Raw genomic sequence first — 27,153 nt, forward strand, 5'->3', positions numbered from 1 at the left:
GTGGATAGAGAGAAAGGATAGTAAATACATATAACATTCTAAGATAAACACATGGTATGTACAGTGTAAGCTATAGCTTACCAGTCCTTATAGCCAGAGTGCTTGAGATGAAATGAAACTTCTGAAAAACTCTGAGGTCTGGCCAGCTAAGTGAGAGTTATAGGTCGGAACTTCAACCTCCTCCATTATGGGTTCAAATTGATACAGCAGTATGTCTGTTTCAATATTGTTAGAATCCATGTCAAAAATGACTGTTTTGATAAAAATTTCCAGGTTATTTAGGCCAGCTAGACTTGGGTTGGCCATCTATGACGTCACCTGCCTGGTGGCCAGCTGGAGATCAGCTAGGGCAGTAAACCTGTTGTTTTGGTGGATTTAAAGTCATTATTATGGTTCTCTGAAGCCCTCCCGCTAATGAAATGTTTAAACAGATTATAGTCTTTACAACTGGGAACATTAGCTAAAACTGGACACTAATCCTTTAAGGCAGCTAAGAGTAACTGGAACAAAAACTTCATACAACATGCACTGCTAGTAACCTAGTATGCAGATTTATCGCCAAAAAACCGAGTTATGTTGAAAGAGAGAGAGAGAGAGAGATAGAGAGAGCAAATATAGTACTGTAAATCTTCAACCTTTTCAATCACTAAAGCACTTTTTTCACTGGAATTTACACATACAATTATTATGAAAATGATTTGTTTGTGTCACTAAAGATGCAAGCTTCATAAAACCTGTGCAAATTATTTCTCTCTACACTGCATAGTTCACTCAGAATGTTTCAAAACATTGGTTGCAGAGGCGGTAGAAAAGGTTGAAGAATTAGACTATATCAAAAATACAATTTCTTCACGGAATAACTTCAAAGATTAAGTTGCCTGTTTATTTGTGAAGAGGTTGAGAGATTTGGACAAAATTCACACGGTAGGTTCTCACCTTCAGGATCCAGGTTCATGTGTTGGACTGTGATATTGACCTGATTGCCGCCGATGGTTAGGTGTTGGCCATCGTAGGTAATGGGCTGGCCCTCAGCCTGTAGGACAGAGGCGGGTATTTGTATGGTGGATTGACCAGTCTCTGTCTCTCCTGTAGTGATTGACAGGGCTTGCTCAATGGTCATCTGATCACAGCCCTGCTCATGGTGCTCCTGTGGACAAAACATAGCGATAGTTTGAAGTCGCATTCAAATAAAACAGATTTGCCTACTGGCGCAAGGTGTTGTGACATTGCATTCAACTCATACATACTTATACGAAGATGATCATGTACACAGGTGTTAGAAACCAGAGCAGAGCTTGGGGAAAATTGACCACTTCTACCCTGAAGATCTGCTTAAATATGTTAATCCTGTGCTTAGACACTTACTGAGAGCTAACCATTTCAGACCCATCTTGGGACAAGCTGATCCTTTCTTTTTTACACTGTTACATGTACATTTTCTACAAGCAGGAGATTGGCAATACAAGGCAAAGCAGATTTTCTGCAATTACCACCCCATGCTTTATTACAGGCTAAGGTTTATTTGATTGATTTGATTGGTGTTTTATGCCGTACTCACGAATATTTCACTTAAACGACAGCGGCCAGCATTATGGTGGGAGGAAACCGGGCGCAGCCCGGGAGAAACCCACGACCACCTGCAGGTTGTTGGCAGGCCTTCCCATGCACAACCAGAGAGAACGCCAGCATGTACACGCTAAGTCAAGGGCGTTGACTTACCCTGAAGGCCTGGTTATCCCTGAATGAAGAGCCACACTTCTCACAGATAAACATGCTGGTTTTCACATCAGAGTGTGTCCTCTCTATGTGCTTCCTGATGTCAGTAAAGGTGTAACCATATTTATCACAGATACCACACTTGTAGTCTTTCTGCCCACTGTGCCTAAAGAAAGCAAAGAGCACAAAACGGTAAACGAAAAGACCTTCATAAATAAGGAATTAACCACCACAAAATTTGTGTGAAACATGTTTTCAAAAATTCTGTGGTCAATCATACTGTCTTACTATCATAATTACCTAGAAATTGTGATTACCCAAAAATAATTTTTTAGAATTTTACTTTACAAAGAATTTGTAATAGTTCCTTTACCATAGGGATAAAATCTGGTACTTGGGATTCTTAGCTTCGTGTACAACATTCACAGAAGAGTTTAGCGAATGGTTAATACACTTGTTACACAGTGACAGGCTAGGATGTCCTTTGGAGTTCTTTATTTACAAGGCATTTCACAGCTCACATCCAACCATGATAAATTATGAAGAGACATAGAATCTGAAGTACACAATGCAGAGAAAATTCTAGGATTCTGACTGACTAATCCACTTGGGATAAGCCACTGCATTCGCCAAACAGAAATCTAGAAATGTTAGGCTGCATGCCCATGTAATGTATACTGAACCGTGTACATGATGTAAAAAGATGGTCGATAAGAAAATATGAGATCTATACAGTAAATTCACATCACCGAGAGCTTACCTCTTGACATGGATTTCTTTGTTCTTGATGTGACGGAATGCCTTACCACAGATCTCACATACATACTTGGGTTCTTCGTGGATTAGCAAATGTTTGGCTACATCAGACTTTTCACACCCTCTGCAGAATCAAAATTGTATTTCTTATATACACAGTGTTCAGTAGAAGGAGGCAACCACCTACCTGCTGCTACCTGTTACTTTAGTAATTTTTTTACCAAAGCTCCAATTACTAGTATTTATGCATACAATATCATGAAAATGACACTAACCATAATTTGTTTGTGTCATTAAAGAAGCAAGCATCATAAAACTGCACAAATTATTTCTCTACACCCCACAATTCTCTCAGAATGTTTCAAAATATTGGTTGCAGAAGCAGTTAAAGAATTATGGTAATTCTCTTTCAGGTATCTAGCAACTTTTCCAGCACTCACAAAATGCAAAGGAAACTCTCATAACTGAACTGAAATGCCACGGTTATGAATGTTAAAATGTGCTAGGGACACGTTTACACTTTTTGTCCAAAAACATCCGAATGAATTTACATCATACGCTAAATGGGCAAAAGCTGAGCATGGATCAAGCTGGCTTTGGAACTTGATCTGAGGTTTCACAAAATGAGTTACTTCACCTAACCAACACTTAGACACAAACACAGATAGGCCTACAAAATGTACATCCAGATCCATTGCTTTTTTATTTTTTGGCAGAAGCATAGGTTAATGAAAATAAAGGTATGTTCACAAACCTATATTCACAGTGAGGGCACTTGAATGGTTTCTCCACTTCGTGCGTGCGAAGATGGCGCTTGAGATGAGCTTTTCTTGTGAACTTCTTTCCACACACCGTACACTCATACAGCACATCTGCCGGCATGTGAACTTGCTTGAGGTGCATCTTTAAGATGTACTGGTCCTAGAACATACACAATTTAGCCAGTTGTATATTTATTTCAAGGACATTTGACAATGTGCTGAGCCAGAAATTTTCATTAAACCTGCATCAAACTGGTTCATGGCTGTCCTCTGTATGACATTTCAAGACTGGAAATAATTTTCAAGTTAGAGCAGGACATAAATGGCGAATCTACCAGTTATTCACATTACTGAAATCTTTACAATGTTATTCACATGGCAGTTTTGTCCTGCACCAAACAGTTGGTCCATGTCAGAATGCTATTTAGAGCACGACATTGTCCTTGCCTTGCTACTGATGTATACTTCCAGGCTTGTACTTCCTCAGACAACACTCAGCCAAAGGGGATGGGTTAAGTACATGTACTAGTAAGGCCACCAATAGATGATTTAAGTTTATTTACTTATCTGGTTTGTGCTTAATTCCAGACAAGAGATGTCTAATAAATTGCAATTAACATAACAGTACTTTTTTTACCTAAGTTCGCTTAAGCCATGGTGCTTATTGGGGTGTAATGTGCTACAATTTAAGCAAGTTCATTAACAGTTTAAACAAAAAAAACGTTTAAGAGGTTAACTGAAGTAAAGCCCTATTCCACCGGGTACATATGACTATTGCTAATTATCACCCTGTTGTTGGGTGCTCTGGCTTTACTCTCTGTGATACGAGTCTTTCGTTACATTTAATGCCACACTTAAGAATGTTTCACTGAGATGTACATGAACAATGGTCAGGTTTACAGTGCCAGAGACGCTTGTGCTCTCATAAGCTCACCCCAGCCCAAGTTAGATTCAAGTCTGCCACCTCACTGGTCAGAGGCCAGTTGATTCAGGGAGACGCAGCACTTCAGTCCAGAGAGCTACCTACCCCTCCCCTGACAAGGAAACACTGTTATCATATCACACATGATATCATCTATATCAGCTACAACACAACACCTATTAGCTTTTCAAGCTCCTCCTACCTTATAGACTTTGCCACAGATCTGACAGGTACATCCTTTCTCATCGTGTCTAGACATGTGCCGCTTGACAACGTAGGGCTGTTCTGCGGTGAAGTTACACACTGGGCAGATGGAGCGTGGGTGAGACGCCTGCATTTACAAACAGCACAGAATCACATGTGCATGCATGCACTGTATTTATTGCATTGGCGTTCTATGCTGTACTCAACACAACTTCGCCTGTTTTTAACAAGTGTACATGTAGGCAGGTTCATGGTTGGAGGAAAAAACTACATGTCACCAGGTATAGGATAAACATAGAAGGAAACCACTGCATGTCACCGTGTACTGTACAATCATTGGGAGAAACCACTGTACGACAACAGGTACCGGATAAACATAGGAGGAAACAACTGCATGTGACCAGGCACTGCATAAATCGACCTAGGAGGAAACCACTTCATATCACCAGGCACTACATAAATGGACATATGTCACCAGGTACTGGATAAACATAGAAGAAAATTACTGCATGTCACCAGGTACTGTACGATCATTGGAGGAAACCACTGTATTGTGCTGTATTATCATACGAGAAAACTATGGAGAAAATCACTGCACTCCACAGGTGGCAAACAAATATGAGAGGAAACCACTGCATGTCACCAGGGACTGTACAATCATGAGAGGAAAATACTGTAAGTCACCAGGTACTGTACAATCTTTGGAGAAAACTATGGTATGTCACCAGGTATTAGATAAACATAGGACAAAAACAAAGTGCGTCACGAGGTATTGTATTATCACAGGAGGAAACCACTGGATTTCACCAGTTACTGTATCTGTATACAACTGGATGCTACGAGAAAAGCGGAACATGTTCTACTCTGGGCAACTGCTGAGTCAGCAGAAGTACATGTAAGTAATCACAATTAAGCCTGTGCAGGTCAGCTAAAACCTGCACCGTAACGCTTGGGCCAATTTCCTCCCATCATAATCCTCGTCGCTGTCATATAAGTTAAATATTCTTGTGTACGGCATAAAACACCAATCAAATAAATAAATAAATAAACATCTACTGGGCCCAGTAGCTCTGTGATGCTTTCTCAGAAGTCAGAACAAAGTACCTGGTTATCCCATTGCTCCAAGTTACACAGTCTATCTATGTATAGCTTTAGACTTACTCTGCGTGAGTTGCTCCTACCCAAAAATAGCTGGAAACACCCACCTTGTAATGCTCGATGAGTTCTGGTTCGTCCAGGGTACCGTACTGACAACATTTACACTTGTGAACCTCATCTGGATGGGAGAAGATATGCTCCTGATATTGCTGTGGATAATAGGCCTGGAAGTCACACAGTGGACACTTCAGTTTCTCCAGGTCCATATCAGGGGCCTTCAGACCTAAAGGATACATAGAACACATAAATCATCATTATTGTATTTATTCATTTATTTATTTATTTGATTGGTGTTTGGTACTCAATAGTATTTCACTTGTATGACGCCTGCAAATATTATGGTGGAAGGAAACTGGGCAGGGCCTGGGGCGAAGCCCCAAGACCATCTGCAGGTTGCATCACTATTGTAGGTAAGATATGAAGACATTCTTCATCTCCACAAACAAATACCCTATTTGTTCTAATTTTTGGGTCACCTGGTGTGCTCATAATGAACAATATATTCATATTGTTACTTTTCCAAAAGGCTGGTAAAGAAATGTTTTATTCTACTTTCAACACTTCTAATATTTCTCCCCAAATTCAGAAGAATTAGGGCAATTAAATAAGAAAAAAAAAAAAAAAAATAACACAAAGAAAAAAGTCAAAATAATAAGTTTTACTTCAATTCAAAAAACAATAAAAAAAAAAAACAGAATCAATTGAAAACTATGAGCTATATCCTTGTACATTCAGCTCAATTAATTCAGTAAGCAATATATACTTCTGCAGTGTGTAAACAAGTGAGCAAAGACAGCAAGTCAGTTATCATAAACTAATGATGACAACTGCTTTAACTGTCCAACTTAAAAATGTGTCGAGGGACCTCCATGGCTCAGTTGGTTAGCGCGTTAGGGCAGCGTAATGACCCAGAAGCCTCTCACCAATGCGGTCGCTCTGAGTTCAAGTTCAGCTCATGCTGGCTTTCTCTCCGGCCGTAAGTGGGAAGGTCTGACAGCAACTTGCGGATGGTCGTGGGTTGCTGGTTTCCTCCCACCATAAGGCTGGCCGCCGTCGTATAAGTGAAATATTCTTGAGTACGGCGTAAAACACCAATCAAATAAATCAAATAAATAAAAATGTGTCTAGGGGCTTTACTCAGAGATGAACAAGTAAAGAACAAACATTGTCAGTCTTCAGTGATCTGTCTGTTGATGGTTTCTTGGACAGCTTCAATTCATTATCGGTTTCCATTTGCCGAGGAGAAGGCAAAACCTCTGTTGCCACTTTCATTCAAATTTTTAGAACTTAATATTCTTTATTTCTTAAAGTGCCAGCCTCCCAAGTGATAGAAAATTACAGAAGCTACAATGATCAGAGATTTGTCTGGGTACAAGTACTTTAGGGTATCAGGAGCCTCTCTACTGAATTACAACAGCAAATCAAGATTTATATTTATTTATGTATTTATTTGATTGGTGTTTTACGCCGTACTAAGAATATTTCTTATACGATGGTGGCCAGCATTATGGTGGGTGGAAACCGGGAACAGCCTGGGGGAAATCCATGACCTTCCACAGGTTGCTGTCAGACCTTCCCACGTATGGCCGGAGACGAAGCCAGCATAAGCTGGACTTGAACTCACAGCGACCGCATTGGTGAGAGACTCCTGGGTTATTATCCTGCGTTAGCGCACTAACCAACTGAGCCACGGAGGCCCCTCAAGTTTTATAAGATATATGTACTAATTCAAGGTGGATTGGCAGTGGAATGCAAGTGTCTTCATCACTTTCCTGTCGTCACACATGAGAACGATCAAGAAATCGACAAGTCTGGGACTTCGGGGATACTTTGAAAAGTTGTTCTAAAGTAATTACCGTATTTCTCCTAAAATTTGGTATGTAAAAATGCACTTTTATAATCACATATAAAATGTCTTAAAATGATACTTATGTTACCTGTACCAAGACTAAAGTTCTTATTGTAAGATTTTAATTAAACTTCATGAAAAAAATCTTAAAAACTATATCAGGTGGATTAATCAATCTGAGTGAAGAAAAATGTGCCACTTGAAAATTGTTGAACTTTAGGTGAAATACAGGGTTGTAATAGCCTTAAAAATTTCGCCTTAACAAAGTTTCAAATCAAATAGCGATCACAAAATATTACTTTTGGAGTTGAAAACTTGCACATTTTCCCACTAGAATATCGTCCTTCCTACCAAAACCAACCTCAAAGCACTTTTATTGGATCAATATTATCGAACAGTCAGGATCAGGGAAACTGATTAAAAACTTAGGCATGGACAAAATTTTAGATCAAATACAGTAAAAACAGAACAGTGAGATAGACTGCCAGTGATGTATGAGAAGGGGGCACATATGGATTTATGGAGTTTGCAGACTAATGTTTCTAAGATGCCAGTGACCCAGAGATGTGCAGCAGTGGACGGGACGTTATTCACTGGGGACTTATGACACTGTCGGGTTTGACTTGACACTTGGATCCGACTCCTCAGAGAACTCAGTCTAGTCCTATTAAGATGATTACCCCATGGAATGTTTTCTTTCCTCTTTTTCATAAGAGTATACTCAGCCAGTTGTCAAAAAAACGTGCATATAGCAGCAAACCGATGGAGGAGACTTCCTGTTGTAGGAAGTGGAGGGGGAGAGGGGATGACGAGATGAAGAGATGGGTGTGGGGGGGAGGGGGTTCATCAGCTTCACTTACTACTGAGCTACATGTGTCTCCATCAAACAAGACCAAGAAACACCGACCAGGGAGAGGGGGGGGGGGGGGGGGGGAAAGGGCGCCAAAAGTCAAGTTGGCTTGTTTTTATCTACCAAGAATTGACTATTTCTGGCATGACTGTCCTTTTTCACAGGCATCACTTCCTCAAAGGACCCATCTTCAGGCCATGATATAGTAAATGTTTAGCTGACATTATGTTATACATTGGAGACAACATCATATGAAACAAATTTAGCCATGTATTATTTCATTATTTCAGTCCTTATCAACAGCTACCACTATATGCAATCTAAAACAACTACAATATGCTTCTTTGAAATTATATAAGAAAATTATTTTGAATAACACAACAGGTAAACACTGAAGTTAATTCATTATCCTTCCAATACTTAGGAGTTAAATTTGCTTCTCTTTTAATCAACAAAACATGTTAATTATTTTTGCACCGAAAAACTGACAACTAAACTTAATTTGGGCTCTAAAAGACGTCCAAGCACAGCCATCCGTAAAACTCGCAAATATATGAGGTATCTTTAATTCAGGTACATTTTACTCAAAAAGACATATCTTTTACAGTGACAGGTTTGCATTCAAATCTAACTCTCCCTCGGAACCTCTGCGGCTGAGGTGGTTAGCATGCCAGTGCAACGCAATGACCCAAGAGCCTCCAACCAATGCAGTCGCTGTGGGTTCAAGTCCACCTCATGCTGGCTTCCTCTTCGGCAGTATGTGGGAAGGTCTCTGCCCAGTTTCCTCCCACCATGATGCTGATGGCCGTGGTATAAGAGAAATATTCTTGAGTACGGCATAAAACACCAGTCAAATAAATAAAATAAATCTAACTCTCCCTGGATATGTTTGTCATAAAGACATAAAGTTTGTCAGGTGCAAGGCAAGGTGAAAATCTTCCCCCTATTCAATATGAAAAAAAATATTTGAAGTCCTCTAAAAGAAACCCTTTGGATATTTGCACAAGTAAGAAGGAAAACAAACTAACAAGGGTTAGATTTGAACTTGTACCATCTCCTCCAAGCCTGACTTTAATGTGGAGGCCTATGCTCAGAAGGTGTCCCCACAGCATGTCATACAGTTACCCTGACAACATTTACAGAAGGTTGGCCTGAGGTTGTGGAATGAGTCAGCTAGGCAGGAAGTACAGCATCTCTATATCCACAGACTGAACTCTGTCTGAACCGCCAGGGTTTGCCCTCACAGAATGACAACACATTATATTACACAGCAGACCCAAACTTTACACTTGTACTCTATTCATACTGCTGGAGACAGGAATCTGGATTATTTTGAAAGACTCCATATACCGGACAGTACATATGTACACATACCTATATTTTAATATAGGCATATTTCAAATACATTGTTATCAGTGATTACGAACCCACTTCATGCAAACAATTTTAGGAAAATATCAATATGTCATTCCATAAACGTTACGTGTGAATAAAATTTAACTTTTTATTTACTTCACTTTGCTTTGAGAAGATGTGCAAATACAACTTCGCCTCATTATTTTGTTTCTTCACAGCATGTTACACTAAATGTACAGCCTCAGTCACAATAAATGTGCAGCCTCAGTCACGATAACTGTACAGCCTCAGTCACGATAATTGTACAACCTCAGTGATGATAAATGTACAGCCTCAGTCATGACTAATGTACAGCCTCAGTCACGATAAATGCACGTCCCCAGTCACAATAAATGTACAGCCTCAGTCATGATAAATGTACAGCCTCAGTCATGATAAATGTACAGCCTCAGTCACAATAAATGTACAGCCTCAGTCATGATAAATGTACAGCCTCAGTCACAATAAATGTACAGCCTCAGTCACAATAAATGTACAGCCTCAGTTATGATAAATGTACAACCTCAGTCACGATAAATGTACATCCCCAGTCACGATAAATGTACAGCCTCAGTCACAATAAATGTACAGCCACAGTCATAATAAATGAGTAGCCTGTCACAATAAATGTACAGCCTCAGTCACAATAAATGTGCAGCCTCAGTCACAATAAATGTACAGCCTCAGTCAAAATAAGTGTACAGCTTCAGTCACGATAAATGTACAGCCTCAGTCATGACTAATGTACAGCCTCAGTCATGATAGATGTACAGCCTCAGTCACAATAAATGTACAGCCTTAGTCAAAATAAGTGTACAGCCTCAGTCATGATAGATGTACAGCCTCAGTCACGATAAATGTACAGCCTCAGTCATGACTAATGTACAGCCTCAGTCACGATAAATGTACAGCCTCAGTTACAATAAATGTACAGCCTCAGTCAAAATAAGTGTACAGCCTCAGTCATAATTAATGTACAGCCTCAGTCACACAGTGATGTTAATTAAATTACAGTAATTCATTAATGTGGTTCTGGAAATATTCACACCTACATGCGTTACTCTAAATGACATCACAATTTGACCACAAAAGGGCATTTTTGGAGGCAAATAAGTGTCATAAGACATTACTTTTGGTGCTAAAATTTACATTTTCCCAGTAGGATATCATCCTTCCTTCCAAACACCCCTCAAAGCACCTTTCTAAAATTTAAATAAATTCCAGAATCTGAAAAAATGAACAACTTAGTCATGGACAAATTTTTAGGTCATTTAACAACAATCAACAAGAAACTTTCCATGGACATGTACTGACAAAGCAAATGTCAGCCCATGCTAACATGGCCACATGTACAAACTGCACGCAGTGACCTGGACGTCACAGAGAGTTTATCGCATGTTGCAGCTCACAGACATGCACTAGACTATTTACCCCAAACCATGTCGATCAGCTGTCGGTGAAAGGCGAGGCAGACAAAAACAATGACTTCTCAATTCCACCGAAACGTTCCCACCGCCTGTTCAATATGCCGGGTAAACTAAAACCCCTCCGCCCAAAAAGCCATGAGATTTTCCTTTCTTCGGCATATACATAGTTTTGGGCTGACCTCGTGTTGTGTTTACATCGCTGTGTTTTGTATAATTCGGCATGGTAAACTTACAGGTGCTGACCAGACATGACGTGGGAGACCTACATGTGAACTTACGACGTGACAGGAATGGAGACAGACAAGTAAATATGTGATGTGACCGGGAGAAGCTGTATAGTGAAACAATAACAACATTACCAGCAGAAGTTACATGCCAGTGGATTTATGTAACAACAACACAAAGCACATGTACATTTAATGATGTCAGGGTTGAAAATGTACACGTTTGTGCTAATAATTACTGTGTAAATAGCCTTTGCCTACCTAGCTTATTTTAATTTCGATTTCCTGGTTTTAGACTTGGATTTACTAATGATGGACATGGTTTCCATTAATTCAATTTGATAGAGACATGAACCTATTAAAAATATTAATAAATTAATAAATGTATACTGATTCTGGACAAGTCTATAATTTGAACATGCTTTCGATTTCAAGAAAGAGAATGTGCTTTTGTTTTATTCATTTCAGACATGATCTTGATTTATTGATTTGGAACAGGACCATTAAAATCAGACCTTTTTTTGAAAATTTATATTACTATTAAACATGAAAGTTAACAGCTAAGCTACATAAATACATAACTGCATGTGACATAAAATTTTTTCATGCCTAAGTTACTGATTTTGCCAGATTCTGAGAGCTCAGACCTTAGAAAGGTGTTTTGAATTCTGCTGGAAGGAAGGATGGATATTCTACGGGGAAAAGTGTAAATTTCAACAAGAAAACGTAATACTTTATGATCTATGTCTAAAAAGGCATATTTTAAGGCAAACAGAGTAAAACAGGAAATATTTGGTAAATTGTGTCAAAACATATCTGAGCCAAGAACACTGGGACGTAAATGTCAGTCTGATTTTAAACTATGATAATTTTTAAACGTAATATTTTATGACCTGTGTCTAGATAAGTGCTTTTCAATGTAAATTTTAAGGCAAATAGAGTAATATAGGAAATATTTAGTAAATTGTGTCAAAACACATCCTAGCCAATAACACTGGAATATAAATGTCAGTCTGATTTTAAACTATGATAATTATTAAACCCTTTCATTGATAAACAATATTTTCTCCGTAAAAAACAGCCTTTCCTACACAATCAAATCTGACGGAATGATGATAAAAAAATTCAAATTTCATTATTGGAACTTCCAATTATATCTTTATAATTTAAAAAAAATTAAAGGAAGGCATAGTTAATATTAAAAATCTTGATTAGCTAGAAACATTTCTGCTATCAAATTTTCCTTGGTGTGTGAGAGTTAAATGTTTACAATAATTAGTTAGACAGTACATTAAGATAATTATCTTGTCGAAACTTGTAAAACTGTAAACTCTTTTGAAGCTTTGAAGTTGAACAGCGAAATCAGTGTAAACGTGCCTTCATCTGCAACATCAAATTCTTTGTGGTGTACAAATATACATCAAATTTGACCTGGCCTCTTTATATGCATATAAGAAGGCTGCAGAATTTCAATATATCTCTGAATAGTACAAGCTCCCCTGACATAGGTTAAGTGCAGACTGGTCGTCATCATGTTCACCAAACCTTAGATTACCAGATACTGTCCTGAACACATACTCTATTATTTCGTCATAACATAAGGCCTGGAAAACGGCTTGGCCCAGTTTTGCCCATTACACATTTACCCATTCAGCTCACAGATGGCCCGTGATGTTGACATTCCCCTGCCTCTCACTGATCAATCTTCTCCCGCCTCCGCCATTTCATTTATCTGTGCCCCTATGGAGCTCTCAGTGATCTCAGATAATGACCAACCATCAACTTATGACAGAAACAGAGATTTGGCTATCTAAGGAGCAAACAGGCTGGTGTTTTCCCAGGCGGGGTTCACATAATACTGACAGTGTCCCAGACTATACAGGGCTGGAATTTCCGAAACACGACTTTTCCATACCTAAGGCGCTGCTGAAAACAATACCTATTAAAAAGCTTTTCTCCCTTCCCAACCCTTCACCCTCTCTAACTTGGTACATACAATCTATTGAATAAATTGAGACTTTTGAATAAATGGGTTTGGACACTTGAAATTTTCTGAACAAAAATAAACCATGAGAAAACCGAGGCTTTTGACCAGAGGGTCGAAGATGTTGAAACTAAGCAAAGAGTTTACTCTGTGCGTTCTGTTATTATTAGATTACACCTACATATACTTAATTCACCAGGGTAATAAAACATTCACTGCTCCTGGGGCAAGAGGGTGTGAGAAGTAACAACTATTTCCACAGTTACACCACTGTCTACAGTTTGCTGGGGTCATAGTATGAAGTATTCATGGAACTGCATGTAGCTCTAGGGCCAGGGGAAATGAAGAAAATCATGGACATATATGCTGTTTAAATAGAATTCCTCCCAGCAGGCGTGGAAACTTCATGATGGGTAAAATATCACTCTCTATTGTATTGACATTTTTGGCTTTCATTAACTTTGCTTAATACTGTAATTAGGAATTTTTAACTTATACTTACTTATTTATTCGACTGGTGTTTTACACAGTATTCAAGAATGTTACATTTATACTTCGGTCAACATCATGGGGGGGGAGGGGGGGGGAACCAAGTAACCAAGCAGAGCTCAGAAGAAACCCACGACCATCCACAGGTTGCTGTCAGACCTTCCCAGCCAGAGAGGAAACAAGCATGGACTGGACTTGAACTTACAGCAACCGCACTGGTGAGAGGCTCCTAGGTCACTGCATCGTGCTGGCCACGGAGGTCTCTTTTCACTTATACACCTGCTGGAAAGTTTGTGGGTGACCAAGTAAACCATTGCCCTTAATCTCAGACATCTGACAAAACCTGCAAACTTCGCTGCATCCAAAACCAGCAATGACACAATGGATGTTCTAGCAAAATGATGGCATTTCTTCCACCAGAAAATTATATAGCCTATTCATATGTTGTCCATTCCAGAATTTGGGACGGCCAAAATAATTTAAATACAGTCAGAATTATTTTTTTGTTTTTTTTTGTTGGAGGAGGATATAAAAATAGAAACAAAACATTACTTTTTATTTGTATAATTTGTAAAAAATGTGGATTGTTCCTGCACATTACCAGCTTTACAATACAGAAAAATCATGAAAAAAACATTAAAATTGGACAGAATAAAAAAGGGGATTTTTGGGGAGTTGGCTTGCCTGTAAAACATGAAATAAACTTTGTCTTGCCTAACCCCAAAAATGTATGTTTTTATGTCCATACAAATTATATTTAATTCAAATATATAATTTTGAATAAACATGCATATTTGAGGAGAATATTTTGAAAAATCTTTCACAGCAAATGATATTTTAACTTTTCTCGAGTAGATACTCAACTCTAAAAGATCCAATTACTCTAGTAATTATTCCCAACTTGTAGTTATAGGAAATGTAATGTTTGACCTAGTGTGCATGTTTTAGTTTAGTTATTTAGTACGTAACTGAGAGTACAAATGGCCTAAATATTCTTCTGGTTATATATACATGTACATTATGGTACCATAATGCTTAATTGCACCAGGTTTGACTATGTTTATATGCATTTGGCCACATAAATAATGGCTAAATCCTTTACATATAGTAAGTGGGAAGGTCTGTCAGCAACCTGCAGATGGTCGTGGGTTTGCCCGGGGCCTGCCTCGGTTTTCTCCTGGCCGCCGTCATATAAGTGAAATATTCTTGAGTACAGCGTAAAACACCAATCAAATAAATATATAAATAACTTTACATATAAAATAACAAAATGACAGAAACATAAACTGTATTTCACCTAAGGTTTTACATTTTTCAACTAACATATTTTGTCTGATTTTGACAGATTCATTCGCCACAAATAAGCTTTTTTTGTGAAGTTTGATTAATTTCTTGTAAAGTCTCTTGTATGTGCTCCTGACAGTGCATTTTTACACTGTAGGCGAAATCCAGTATCAGTTCCCTATGAATAGTCAGTCTGAATGCATTGAATAAATTGTTTCCAACAAATTTAAATACACAAGTCTTGAATCCAGGTTCCACGTATAAATTGGGCTATAAGAACATACAGTACAGCAAACATGAATGTTCCTTTTTCTCAACCTCTTTACACATGACATAAATGTTGAGAAATTAGGGTAGAGCCAGCTTTAGTGTAGGAATCAGTCAAGGGAGGGGTTGCTGGAGGTAGAGTGTAAAGTATAGTTCCCCCCCATGTCCCCTCCCACAGTTCATTCAGTAGTAAAGAGAGCCAGCAACATGTCACACATATTATCACTAACCTAAAAATTTGTCCAAGACTACATGCAAGTTAAAAATTTTGACAGTTCTACAGATCTAAGGAGGAGTTTTCATCTCATTTTGGAAGGTAGGATGATATCCTACTTGAGAAATGCAAGTTTCAATGCCAAAAAGAATAATTTATGTTTTTATTTGCCTTTGAAAATCTTTTTTTTTTGGGTGGGGGGTGTATTTTTAGGTCAAATACAGGGTAGGTCTAGGATTCCCCCCCTGGTTAACATTTACCACCTTGTATGCCCCTGGACCATAGAAAAGCCCTAGCAGTGTTAGTGACCTCTGACCCCAGCACACATGCTTTCAGTTAGAGGAGATTCTCAGTGAGCGGGAACACACAGTGGGAGGCTGCACAACCACCAGTTCACCACTGCCATAAAAAACACTAATAACTCTGGTAATGTGGTTATACTAACCAAAGAACCACCAAAGTCCCACTATGCTATCGTCACTAAAATGTTCACATATAACCCTTGGATGGGATTAAGATAACAAAATGTGGATCAAGACCATATTGAAAAGTAGCATTTTATAGCACTACAAAATATATAAAAAAATTTATGATTTTTGGTAAATAAGAGATGGTCAAGAACATTACTGATCAGTAAGAGCATCAGAATTAAACTGTTACTTGAAAGACTCTTTTAATTTGAATGATTATGCACTGATGATATTTTGCAAGTTTTGTATCAACTTATACTTAAGCAGTATTAAACTGAAAAATTAAATGAAACAGAACCAATTCTTGAATGTGTGTAAACTGAAGATGGTTGCTAGACGTTTGGACCAATGAGGTCAAATTGCAATAGTTCTCAGTCTTATTATGTGTGAATGTATGCGTGTATGTCTGTATGTACGTGTGTATGTCTGTATGTATGTATGCATGCTTGGGGTTCTATGTCATACTTAATGGTTTTTCATTCATATGACACAAGGAGTCATTAGGTCTTTGTAAATATACTGTGTATTTTTGTTGCAGGGCAAGTCCATGCTCCCAAAGTACTGCAGCCATAAAAGTATCATGCCAAAGATACCATGCAGACATGACACCCCACCCGCTCACATTATATGGACACCCGGCCAACCAGTCATGTTTCCTTCGTCTTGCCTTTCAGGGTTCAAGTGAGGCACCAACAGGTGATTTTAAAGTCTTTGGTGTGATCTTGGATCTCTCTTCCAGGCAGACCACTCTAACCATTGGGCAACCACAGTGGTTTCTTAAGTTCTTAAGTGACATAAGTTTGGTTTGTCTCATCCCTGTGCATCTTTGACATATTAATGTTTGTTTTGCCATTTACTTGTGGGTCTGTGACATATCAATGTTTGTTTTGCCATTTACTTGTGCGTCTGTGACATATCAATGTTTGGTTTGCCATTTACTTGTGCGTCTGTGACATATCAATGTTTGGTTTGTCGTTTACTTGTGGGTCTGTGACATATTAATGTTTGGTTTGCCATTTACTTGTGCGTCTGTGACATATCAATGTTTGGTTTGCCATTTACTTGTGCATCTGTCACATATCAATGTTTGGTTTGTCGTTTACTTGTGGGTCTGTGACATATCAATGTTTGGTTTGCCATTTACTTGTGGGTCTGTGACATATCAATGTTTGGTTTGCCATTTACTTGTGGGTCTGTGACATATCAATGGTTTGCCATTTACTTGTGGGTCTGTGACATATGAATGTTTGGTTTGCTGTTTACTTGTGCCTCTGGACATATCAATGTTTGGTTTGTCGTTTACTTGTGCGTCTGTGACATATCAATGTTTGGTTTGCTATTTACTTGTGCGTCTTTGACATATCAATGTTTGGTTTGCCATTTACTTGTGGTTTTGTGACATATCAATGTTTGGTTTGCCGTTTACTTGTGGGTTTGTGACATATCAATGTTTGGTTTGCCGTTTACTTGTGCGTCTATGACATATCAATGTTTGGTTTGCTGTTTACTTGTGGGTTTGTGACATATTAAAGTTTGGTTTGCCTTTATATCCCTGTGCATCTGCCACATAAGCTGGGATTGCTTTGGCTCAATATTCCTTAAAATATGTTTATACATAATCCATACCTTTCAGCCAAACTGATTTATTGGTTGTCAACACCGCTTGAGAGTTTTTCATTTTAAGCTAATTTGTGCATGTCCAAGAGATAAACTCTTGTTCTGCTATCACAAGATTTTATATCACTGCATACACCGCAGTAAGAATATTGAACACTATTATAAGATTCACTTCACCTGATCAATAAAAACAAAGAGTAAAAAAAAAAGAAAGAAAAAAACAATTATATTTTTTTGCTATCTACATGTATCTGAATTTGGCAAAATTGGATTAACTGCTTTCAACAAACCTCTAACAATAGCTCTTGAATACATCAAAACAAACAAGATAGCAAACATTGTTGGATTGGCTGTGGAAAATCGGCCAATCATGTACCAGATCACTGTGGTAACTCAAGTTAGAGGAAAATGTGTCAGGAATGGTTGTGGAATGCTAAAGGCCAGCTAAAGGTGTGCTAAGGATGTGGTCATGGTATGCCACCTCTACCCTGTTTGGTGTTGTATTCATGTTTTTAACTTGTTTAATGCCTAGGCGTAATAACTTCACTTAAAGATGGCAGTCTCTTTTATATGTGAAAGACACAGGAGTGTCTGGGGTAAACCACCGACCTTTGGCAATTTACCAGCGAACTTTTTCCCTGTGTAACAGACAGACTTACACACCATATTTGTGCAAAAGAAGTTGTCTTCAATGACCATTAGACTGACCAAACATACAAAAGAGTCCTGTTAACTGCTTAGTGTCACTAAAGTTGCACAAACACTAGGAGCCTGGGAATTAATTTAAGGTCACGTCTACCCATACCCCATCTATCCTGGTGACTAAAACATACATATATTAATCCTTTCACCTTTTGATACTGTAAACCCAGGACCAACAAAAAATAAGTGACCGGTTTGTCACTGTGAATCTGTTAGCAAATACTAAAATTAATGAAAGGATTTCTTTTGACACATAGAAACGTGATAACCTTGATCCACGTATTTAAATACAGAACTATATGATCCTGCGTTTTCACACCTACAATAGTAAGAGCGTTGTGCAGTGACATAAAAAAAAAAGTCAGTCAGTCGAGCGAGAGACTCTGGTTGCTCGTATTTTTGAGGAACCTTGCATGTACTCTTATTGTATATCTGTCATAATACAGTACTGGATCAGGAAACTTTATGATGTCTTGTCTTTGTGCTTTCCTATGTGCTATGACATAAGAACCTGTAAACGGCTGTCACATTGGGCGTTAACAGGTGTCACAAGAGATACAGACACAAAAGTGTGCGGCCTTGTGAATAGAGGTCTATAGAGAGTATCTACTTACCTAACTTGATTGGGTCCTTCTTCATCAGCATATTGACAACATCATCTGAGAACTGTAGTATGGTGGCCTGACCATCGGCAGTTTGCGCCACGGAGGTGGGGATTTCCAGAGTGGTGGCTGCCTGGTTGGCTTCTGCTACTGTCACATATCAGAAGCTTCTTATTAAAACATTTAAATCAATACAACATTTAAATTTTCAAGCCTGATAAGATAAACTGTACTCCATTTTGAGACTAAACCTCTTCAACAACTAAATGTACAAATTCTTGCACTACAGACAAAGGGAGAATACTCTACATTTCTCTTTATTCTGGCCATAGTGAAGAGCTGTTTAAATCCTTTTCATATCCAGATGCAGACCACCATGTTCATGGATAGCCTGGTTTAGATGAAGGCCAAGGTGGGTCTTTTTCACACAATGGCTGCTCCCATAACTTTCTGAGACTGAACTTATCTTTTGTTTATCTTTATTCAAATCATTTTTCAACTACAAACATGGTGTTTATTTTATTCTCTTTGTTCCTTTTCTTCTTTTCTAGTTTTAAAGCCATACTCAAAAATCTTTCAAGCTTTTTAACAAGCTTTGGCAAAACAGAAAAAAAATAACATTCATAACTGTTTAATAAAACTCGTACACTGGATCTACATACAATTACGTACAATATATGAATAATATAATCAAGATTAACAGACTGAAAATTACTTCCTTCCAGGCTTACCTGACCCTTGAGCGTCCTTCCCTTCAGTTGTGGTAGTGCTGTTGTTGATCATGATTACCTGTGGTGAGGAGGTAGGGGTGGTGCCCTGTGGGGGTTTGGGCATCAGAGGAGCCAGGGGACGACCAGCTGAGGTAACATTCTCCAGACCCTGTTAATAAGAATTAAGAATCTGCGAAAGGGGTTTAAAATCGCCTGAAATAAGGAAAGGGATTATCCCTAATTATCACTGGAAACTTATCACACCATAGAATTTAATAACAATGTCACATGTATGTCTTTGATGCTACCCACTACATGTGATTACAATGTACGTCTTTCACAAATGACATAAACTCTGCCATATGATGAAACGGCTGAAATATTTCGTCTTACTTCTAGGCCACTTTCCCCCAAAATATTAATGTAATGCTCCCTGAGATACTATTGGTGTTCTCAAAACAAGTTACTGTACATTTATATCAAACATCAGTTCTGCCCTTTGAACTGTTTGTCTGTAAATGTATGTATGTATTGTATTTTGCATGTTTGTACACTGTTTATTCAGTCATAATCTGAAGGAATTTTTCTGTTTTTTTTTTCATTTTTAAAACTGTACATGTACTTTTTGTGAAGCCTTGAAATTAGATAACCCTACCCAAAAATGTGTATAAATTGCACTGAAAGTTGCTTTTTCATATGAAAAAAGGTTGAAGAGTCAGTCTACATCTTTTTTCTTTTTTTCTCCAGAATGAGCTGTATGTCTGTAAATACATGCATGTACATCTTTTCTTTTTCAGTTTCACAAGGCAAAAGTGCAGTAACATTTTTACAGGAAAAATGACTTCACTTTTCCATTAGCCTATGTTAATTGTACATTGTTCTGTCAGACCTGAATCATGATAGTTTGCCCGTTGACCAAGATGGCAGGTATCTGGGCAGGGTGGGCTGGCTGCCCAGGGTGAGGGTACCGTCTGGGGCGACCAGGACCGCGCTTTTGACCTGAAACATGTGACAAAGATTAGCTTGACCTTACACACAGGTATCAAGTACTTTGCTTAACTATTGGACTAGTTTCACGTCATACTCAACAATTTCCCACTTATATGACAGTAGCCAGGTTTTTTCACTGAGGAACCAAGGTGCTTGGAGTAAAACCCTCGCATTTGCTAATCACTAGACATGCCTCCTCACTTAATGCAGCAGCTGATGCAGTAAGAGCTGGATTCAAACAAGCAACCACACTGGTCAAGAGTCGAGACAGTCGCAGCAGTGAGTCGGCAAAGGCTTTAACTGTCTATACTAGCTAGGTCCCATGATAACAAGTAAAACATAGCGTGAACAAAAACAGAGATATTTTGCTTGTGATGGATTATACTTGACTTTCTTTAAATCGACCATTTAAAGGGATTTAAAGGGATAGACTCAATAAGCAATAATAAGCATGTTCACAGCCACTCATAAGTTACCTAGTAACAAAGCTGGGTTACTGTTGTAATCAGGTTTTCTTTTTTTCCTTGGTCCATTGGGCTTGTATTCTTCATCACCAGAGTCCTCAATCATTTCATCAGAAGAAGACAGATCAAGGTCAGATATGTGAAATTCTTCTTCTGAGTCATCTTGGCTTTCTTCATCACTGGATCCTTTCAGAATGGAATAATCTGAAAGGAGAAAAAACGACATCAATAATGTGACTATCACTGAGGAGGAAGTAATGTATGTGAAGGGAGACTACTTTGTAACCTGTTAGTATCACACCTTTTACACACTTATTTCCCTTGTTTTCCTGCCCGCTTTCCTCTTCAATTTGATTAGATTTTGTTGCACTAATCCAACGAAAACTTAAATCCTCTTAATTTGCAAGAGGCGACAGTATTCACAAAACCGCAGTATTTCAGCCTGTGATGGTAGGACATTCATGAAACGTCTTTCAATAACCTAGTGTCTTGATTCTTGGTTACCTATATACCTTATCTACAGACACAAACATATCAGTACCTTTTAACGTCCTGGCTTTCCTACGCTTCCTTCCGCTTCTCCTTACACCATCTGGTCCTGAAATGTTTTCATCAACAATTCAAAACTTTCGTCACAAACACAGCTTCAGACATGTACGTATGAAGAGAGAGACAAACTGTTTGTTCATGCACTCGTTTTCAGGAGCTCAAAATAAAAATGATGACCTCAAATAAAGCCCAGGTTATCACAAAAAGGACAAATTTTCATATTTTTGTATGTCTTTTGATTTATGTCACAGGTAGTACTTTATCCAGTTCCATGATGATGTTTTACAATGTCTCTAAATAGAATGTAATACATGTACATTGATGGCACCATTAAATCATGTAGGATGACGACAATTTTTGACCACTAGTATTGCGTCAATTCCTATCTCATTATTTCATGTCTGTGGAACCATCTGTTCTGGAGATCTAAGGAAAACAACTATATTCCAGACAAACTTTTCAATAAGTCAATAAAAGATATTATTGGTGAAACAGCTGCAGAAAACCAGAACTGTAGTAGCATTACGTGAATGTAATTACTTGAATGTATACCCCAAAACTGGTATCACTATCCAAACTAGAGGACTGGAGCAAAAAGTAATAGACAGCCTTTTATATGTATATGTATTTCTGTATTTTATGAAAATCCAAGTTGGCTTCAAAAGTTTCCAAGGTAATGTTATCATGAAGCTATCAGAATAAGGCAATTTGGTACATGTATTTCATGAGTCTCGGAAGTTCACGCAAGGTTAAGTGCGATAAAATGGGGGCTTTCCCAAACTAATGCAGCTAACAGATGTGATTTATACAGAGGCTGCTAACAGTACCACTGAGGCCATAGACCTGACAATGTAAAATGTGTATTCAGTTTAGCAAATGGCTCAAAATCACGCCTTTTACCCCAGTTAATCTGCACCCTGTCTCGTCGAACCCTGCAAGAACTCATGGAACTCCTGAAATGCTGATTTAGTTTATTTTAACTGCCTTAAGTTCTTAGGTTAAATATTCACCTGTATTGGACAATTCCAGAAGAGACTCTGCCGCATCGGCCTGGGATTCAACAGGCTTGCCTGGCACTGGTGCAGGATCTGTCCCGCTCACATTTTCTTTGTCTTCTCCATTTTCAGCCATCTCTTCTTGCACTGGTTCAACTTTGATTTCCTTTCTCGGTCTGCCTCTTTTCCTCTTTCCTGCCAGCACGATGCAGCCCAATTAAAACGATTCATATACTGCCCCTTTTTTTCTTTCCCCTGGACATTCTCTTAATAATTGTCAAACACAATGTCTTCGGCATAATATTTAACCACCCACTAGTAGATGTACTCAGTATATATTTGCCACTTTGGAAAGTTTCAGGCCATGGAATTTTACTCAGAAAATAAAAGGCAAATTCTAAAGTTGCAGTTGGCCCAAGAGAAGTATTGGAATTGTATTTAAACATGAGATTACAGGCAGCATAGGAAGTGTTTTGAGATCTAAATAAAATTTAGATTTTTGGGTTAATGAACACTCACTTTCAAACGACATGGTAGGATCATTAGCAGAATCTTAGTGTATTTCACCCAAAGTTAGCATTTAGCAAGTTACACATTTTGTTAGATTTTGACTGATTCATCCACCTTGTAGGGCCACTTAAGAGTTTTTGTAATTCGTCCACCTTACAGGGCCACTTAAAGAGTTTTTGTGATTCATCCACCTTGTAGGGCCACTTAACAGTTTTTGTAATTCGCCCACCTTACAGGGCCACTTAAAGAGTTTTTATGATTTGTCCACCTTATAGGGCCACTTAAGAGTTTTGGTGATTCGTCCACATTATAGGGCCACTTAACAGTTTTTGTGATTCGTCCACCTTATAAGCCCACTTAACAGTTTTTGTGATTCGTCCACCTTATAGGGCCACTTAACAGTTTTTGTGATTCGTCCACCTAATAGGGCCACTTAACAGTTTTTGTGATTCGTCCACCTTATAGGGCCACTTAACAGTTTTTGTGATTCGTCCACCTTATAGGGCCACTTAACAGTTTTTGTGATTTGTCCACCTTACAGGGCCACTTAAAGAGTTTTTATGATTTGTCCACCTTATAGGGCCACTTAAGAGTTTTGGTGATTCGTCCACCTTATAGGCCCACTTAACAGTTTTTGTGATTCGTCCACCTTATAGGCCCACTTAACAGTTTTTGTGATTCGTCCACCTAACAGGGCCACGTAAGAGGTTTTATGAAGTCTGATTACTTTCTTATCACAAAAGCTTATGTGTTCACATCAAACGCATCACTTAAAGGCCTTTGTGTGCTTCTGGCTGTGCCTTTTTACATGACAAATTTCCGGTGAAATACAGTACATGGTGTGACTTTTGTTGTCACTGCATCTGAAAAATTTCTGGTGTAAACATATCACTTACCTCCAATAGGTATCAAGGGATATGCACACAGCTTGCCAGTGTCAGGGTTAGGCAGAACGATACATTTCCTAGAGCCGACAAATATCTCCATGTTTTCTTTGATCTCTATGGGCTCAGAATAATCTGGCTTTTTATCAGGAGGGGGTGGGGGAGGAGGTTCCATAGGTGGGGGGTTCTCTTGAACTAAGCGAGTGCCTTTAGAATTTATCGACGTAGCATCACCATGTACAGCACTTGAATCAGCTAAATTCTTAGATGAATTATTCACAGTCAGGTAGCTTTCTTCGGAATCCCCTCTCAATTCCGCCACAGAATTAGAGATAGGTTGTTGCAGTGATGCTGTATCTACATCAGCTGTTTCTGATGTGGTTGTAGCTGCTGTTTTAGAGACTTCAGCACCAGTTTGGGGTATCTGAGCATTGCTTACAGTCTGCAGGGGCACAGCCTCTGAAGATAAACTGTTTTGCACTGTGTTAGGTATAGGAACAGCTGAATGCGTTGTCCCGTATAGAAGGGATACCATGTCTCTGGGTTTTGAACTCGTGGCCGTAGCACTCTGAGAGACCAGAACCACAGAAGGTTTGGAAGTCTCTGGATCAGCTACCGTGATAATGTTGTCCCTGTCACTGGCAGTCAGGGCTTCCAACTCTGATGTGTCTGGCAAAGCCTTATCTGGTTCAGTGGAGTTCAGTAACTCTGGATTATATGCAGCATGAGCATTGGCTGCGTCAATGTCGGACTGGGTCACCTCCATAATGTCCATATCTCCCTCTGCATCTGTTGCGCCTACCTGCGCTATTTCCATGTGGCGCGCGGCAATACTAGCAATGGCCGCCTCCACAGCGTCTCCCTGAATGTCCTGCCCCTGAAGCATCTCTACAGCCTCTTGCAGCATCTCTAGGGGCACCTCAATCTGCGTCACTCCGTCCACCTCCTGCCCGGCCATCTCCTCCCCAAGTTGTATCTCCTCACCAGTCAGGATCTGATATGTACCCGGTTGGATCTGCACCGCCTCGTGCACTGCCCCCTGTAACCCTGTCGCACCTCCATCTGGCTCCTGCAGTACAATCTGTGAAGCATCCTCCAGGTTTATTGTCATCGTCTCACCCGTCACCTGGTTCACAAGTTTCTCCCCTTGGACCAGCATTTCCTGAATGATCACTCCATTGTTCTGCTCTTCTTCTTCCATCCTTTCAGTACTGGCGGTTCTACAAACCCACAGATACAACTAGGGATTAACAACAAAAATCTTACCATTCATATTAAATGCAATGTACTTTACTTGTACACTGTTAGATTGATCCATTAGCGTTTAATGGGATTATGCCAATCTCAAGAATTCTGCAGGTCAAGTTTATGGGTGGAAGAATCTGGTGTGCTCAGAGTAAACAACCAAACTAACCTTATGTGGATCTTTACAAATCCCCTACTCCTTACACAACACGAGCCCCTCTCTACACTCACTTTACATCACTGCCAGCGCTAGACAAGCCTGACCTTTGGAGCCTGTGCGACAAACATGGGCCTCATCACTGGTCTTCTCGAGCAGAACTACTTTATCAGGCTTCATCAATAAAATTGTTTCAGGTGTTGGTTAGAGTCGTGTTGTACACAACATACATTTAATTTTCAACAAAAATTGTTGTCAACAGTCTTCTCTTGTTATTGTGGAAAATTGTGGAAGTTTGTTTAAGTAATCAGAGTAACACTGTGAAATGTCCAGAATTCAAGGCGAACAAGCCATTTGGTTTTGAGCAAATTATTACATCCACTTTCGTGCAGTTTATTTCTAGAGCCAAACAAAAGCTAAAACATTGTAGGCACCAATACAAAGTATACAGGCTACTAGAAAAACTCAATACATTCATTACCATAGATTTATTAAAGGTATCATAACAAAGTGTTGACCCCACACTGTGCCCATGATGACAATAGAATATTTAACATAAATAGAAAATAGGATTGGATTGTTCATTTGCATGTAAGTATGCCTGAAAAGTCTGACAACTAACTTTGAGTTGAGATAAAGCTGCACAATCTGCAAACTTCACATGTTAATCACAGAAGGAAGGAAGAAAAAATCTGGAAGTGAAGACTTAAGGAGCACTGTTGACAACCGTGCTTTTAAGTTACATCTGGGTTGTAACTAATGCCATCTGAACGACAATTTGTCTAATTCCTGTAAAAAAAAAAGATCCTTAATGTCTCAATAACTTGAAGTAGCCTTAAGTGTTAATCTTAGCTTAAGTAGTTAAATCCCCATAACTTCGCATAAGTTAACGGTGTTCTTTATTTTGAACAGGAAAACAGTTCTTTCCAGTTTGATTGACTAGAGCTGAAATAAATCCACGTTTCTCAGTGGCGGAAAACGTGGACAGTGGTCCGGGCTTACATCAAAACATTGTAAACATTGACTAAGATAAATTCTCACTAAATCTCAACTTAAGATATTCGAAATAAATTTACATATAGTGGAGGATATAAATAAGCCCAGATTTTCTTCATTCTTATCAAGAAAAATGGGAAAGTAAACCACAAGCCCGATATGCAAATTTCCCGATGTGGGGCTGCACTGGATATTTTCAATTCTATTGGATCAAATAGCAATCCGAGAAAAATGACTAGTGTAAAAAAAAACTGATCATATTAATAAACCCACAAACCCGAACCGATTGATCTTCGTGGATAGAATTTTAGGAAGAAATGCGAACACTCTGACCCGCTGAAATCTATCCCATAATTTCACCAACTACGTCATGCTCTACAGGGGGGACAACTGCGACGTCAGCAAACAAGGATAGGTACACATGGCCAGATTGGTATCTCGAGCCAGTGTATTGCGTTACTGTACTTTTAAAGACTAGGATGTTCCTATTGTTAGTCAATGAGCTCCTTCTCAGATGTTCATTGTGAACAGCTGCTTCTTCAATGAATTAACATCACTTTACCACTTGACACCACCCTCAAGTTTAAAATTCCCAAAAGAACAACTATGATAAATAAGTTGTCAGCTTGGGATTTTAGTATCACGAATAAGGTTTTAAAGCTCTCGTGGATAAGGCGTTTTATCTGGGACCGAGCCTTGTTACTAGTAATTGATGATGAACGATATGTTTAATCAGACTGGGTCTTTGAGATTCCTTTTTTA

The 27,153-nt window shown here is 38.8% G+C and overlaps 1 protein-coding gene across 1 annotated transcript in view; it reads right to left on the minus strand.

Moving 5' to 3' along the window:
• Nucleotides 1-26,731, minus strand: part of LOC135476165 (uncharacterized) — a 49,020-nt gene extending 22,289 nt beyond the window's left edge. Inside the window, exons 1-14 of the mRNA XM_064756096.1 lie at nucleotides 26,669-26,731; nucleotides 24,006-25,213; nucleotides 22,615-22,794; nucleotides 21,597-21,653; nucleotides 21,068-21,259; nucleotides 20,491-20,600; nucleotides 19,623-19,770; nucleotides 18,904-19,041; nucleotides 5,565-5,740; nucleotides 4,358-4,486; nucleotides 3,227-3,393; nucleotides 2,477-2,596; nucleotides 1,720-1,882; nucleotides 937-1,147 (exon numbers count right to left, since the gene is read on the minus strand). Coding sequence (XP_064612166.1) covers nucleotides 937-1,147; nucleotides 1,720-1,882; nucleotides 2,477-2,596; nucleotides 3,227-3,393; nucleotides 4,358-4,486; nucleotides 5,565-5,740; nucleotides 18,904-19,041; nucleotides 19,623-19,770; nucleotides 20,491-20,600; nucleotides 21,068-21,259; nucleotides 21,597-21,653; nucleotides 22,615-22,794; nucleotides 24,006-25,194 — 2,980 coding nt within the window. The 5' untranslated portion in view covers nucleotides 25,195-25,213; nucleotides 26,669-26,731. The remainder of the gene's footprint in view (nucleotides 1-936; nucleotides 1,148-1,719; nucleotides 1,883-2,476; nucleotides 2,597-3,226; nucleotides 3,394-4,357; nucleotides 4,487-5,564; nucleotides 5,741-18,903; nucleotides 19,042-19,622; nucleotides 19,771-20,490; nucleotides 20,601-21,067; nucleotides 21,260-21,596; nucleotides 21,654-22,614; nucleotides 22,795-24,005; nucleotides 25,214-26,668) is intronic.
• Nucleotides 26,732-27,153: the final 422 nt, after the last annotated feature.

The sequence above is a fragment of the Liolophura sinensis genome, chromosome 1, assembly GCF_032854445.1.
Source record: "Liolophura sinensis isolate JHLJ2023 chromosome 1, CUHK_Ljap_v2, whole genome shotgun sequence".
In the NCBI taxonomy this organism is placed as follows: Eukaryota; Metazoa; Mollusca; class Polyplacophora; order Chitonida; family Chitonidae; genus Liolophura; species Liolophura sinensis.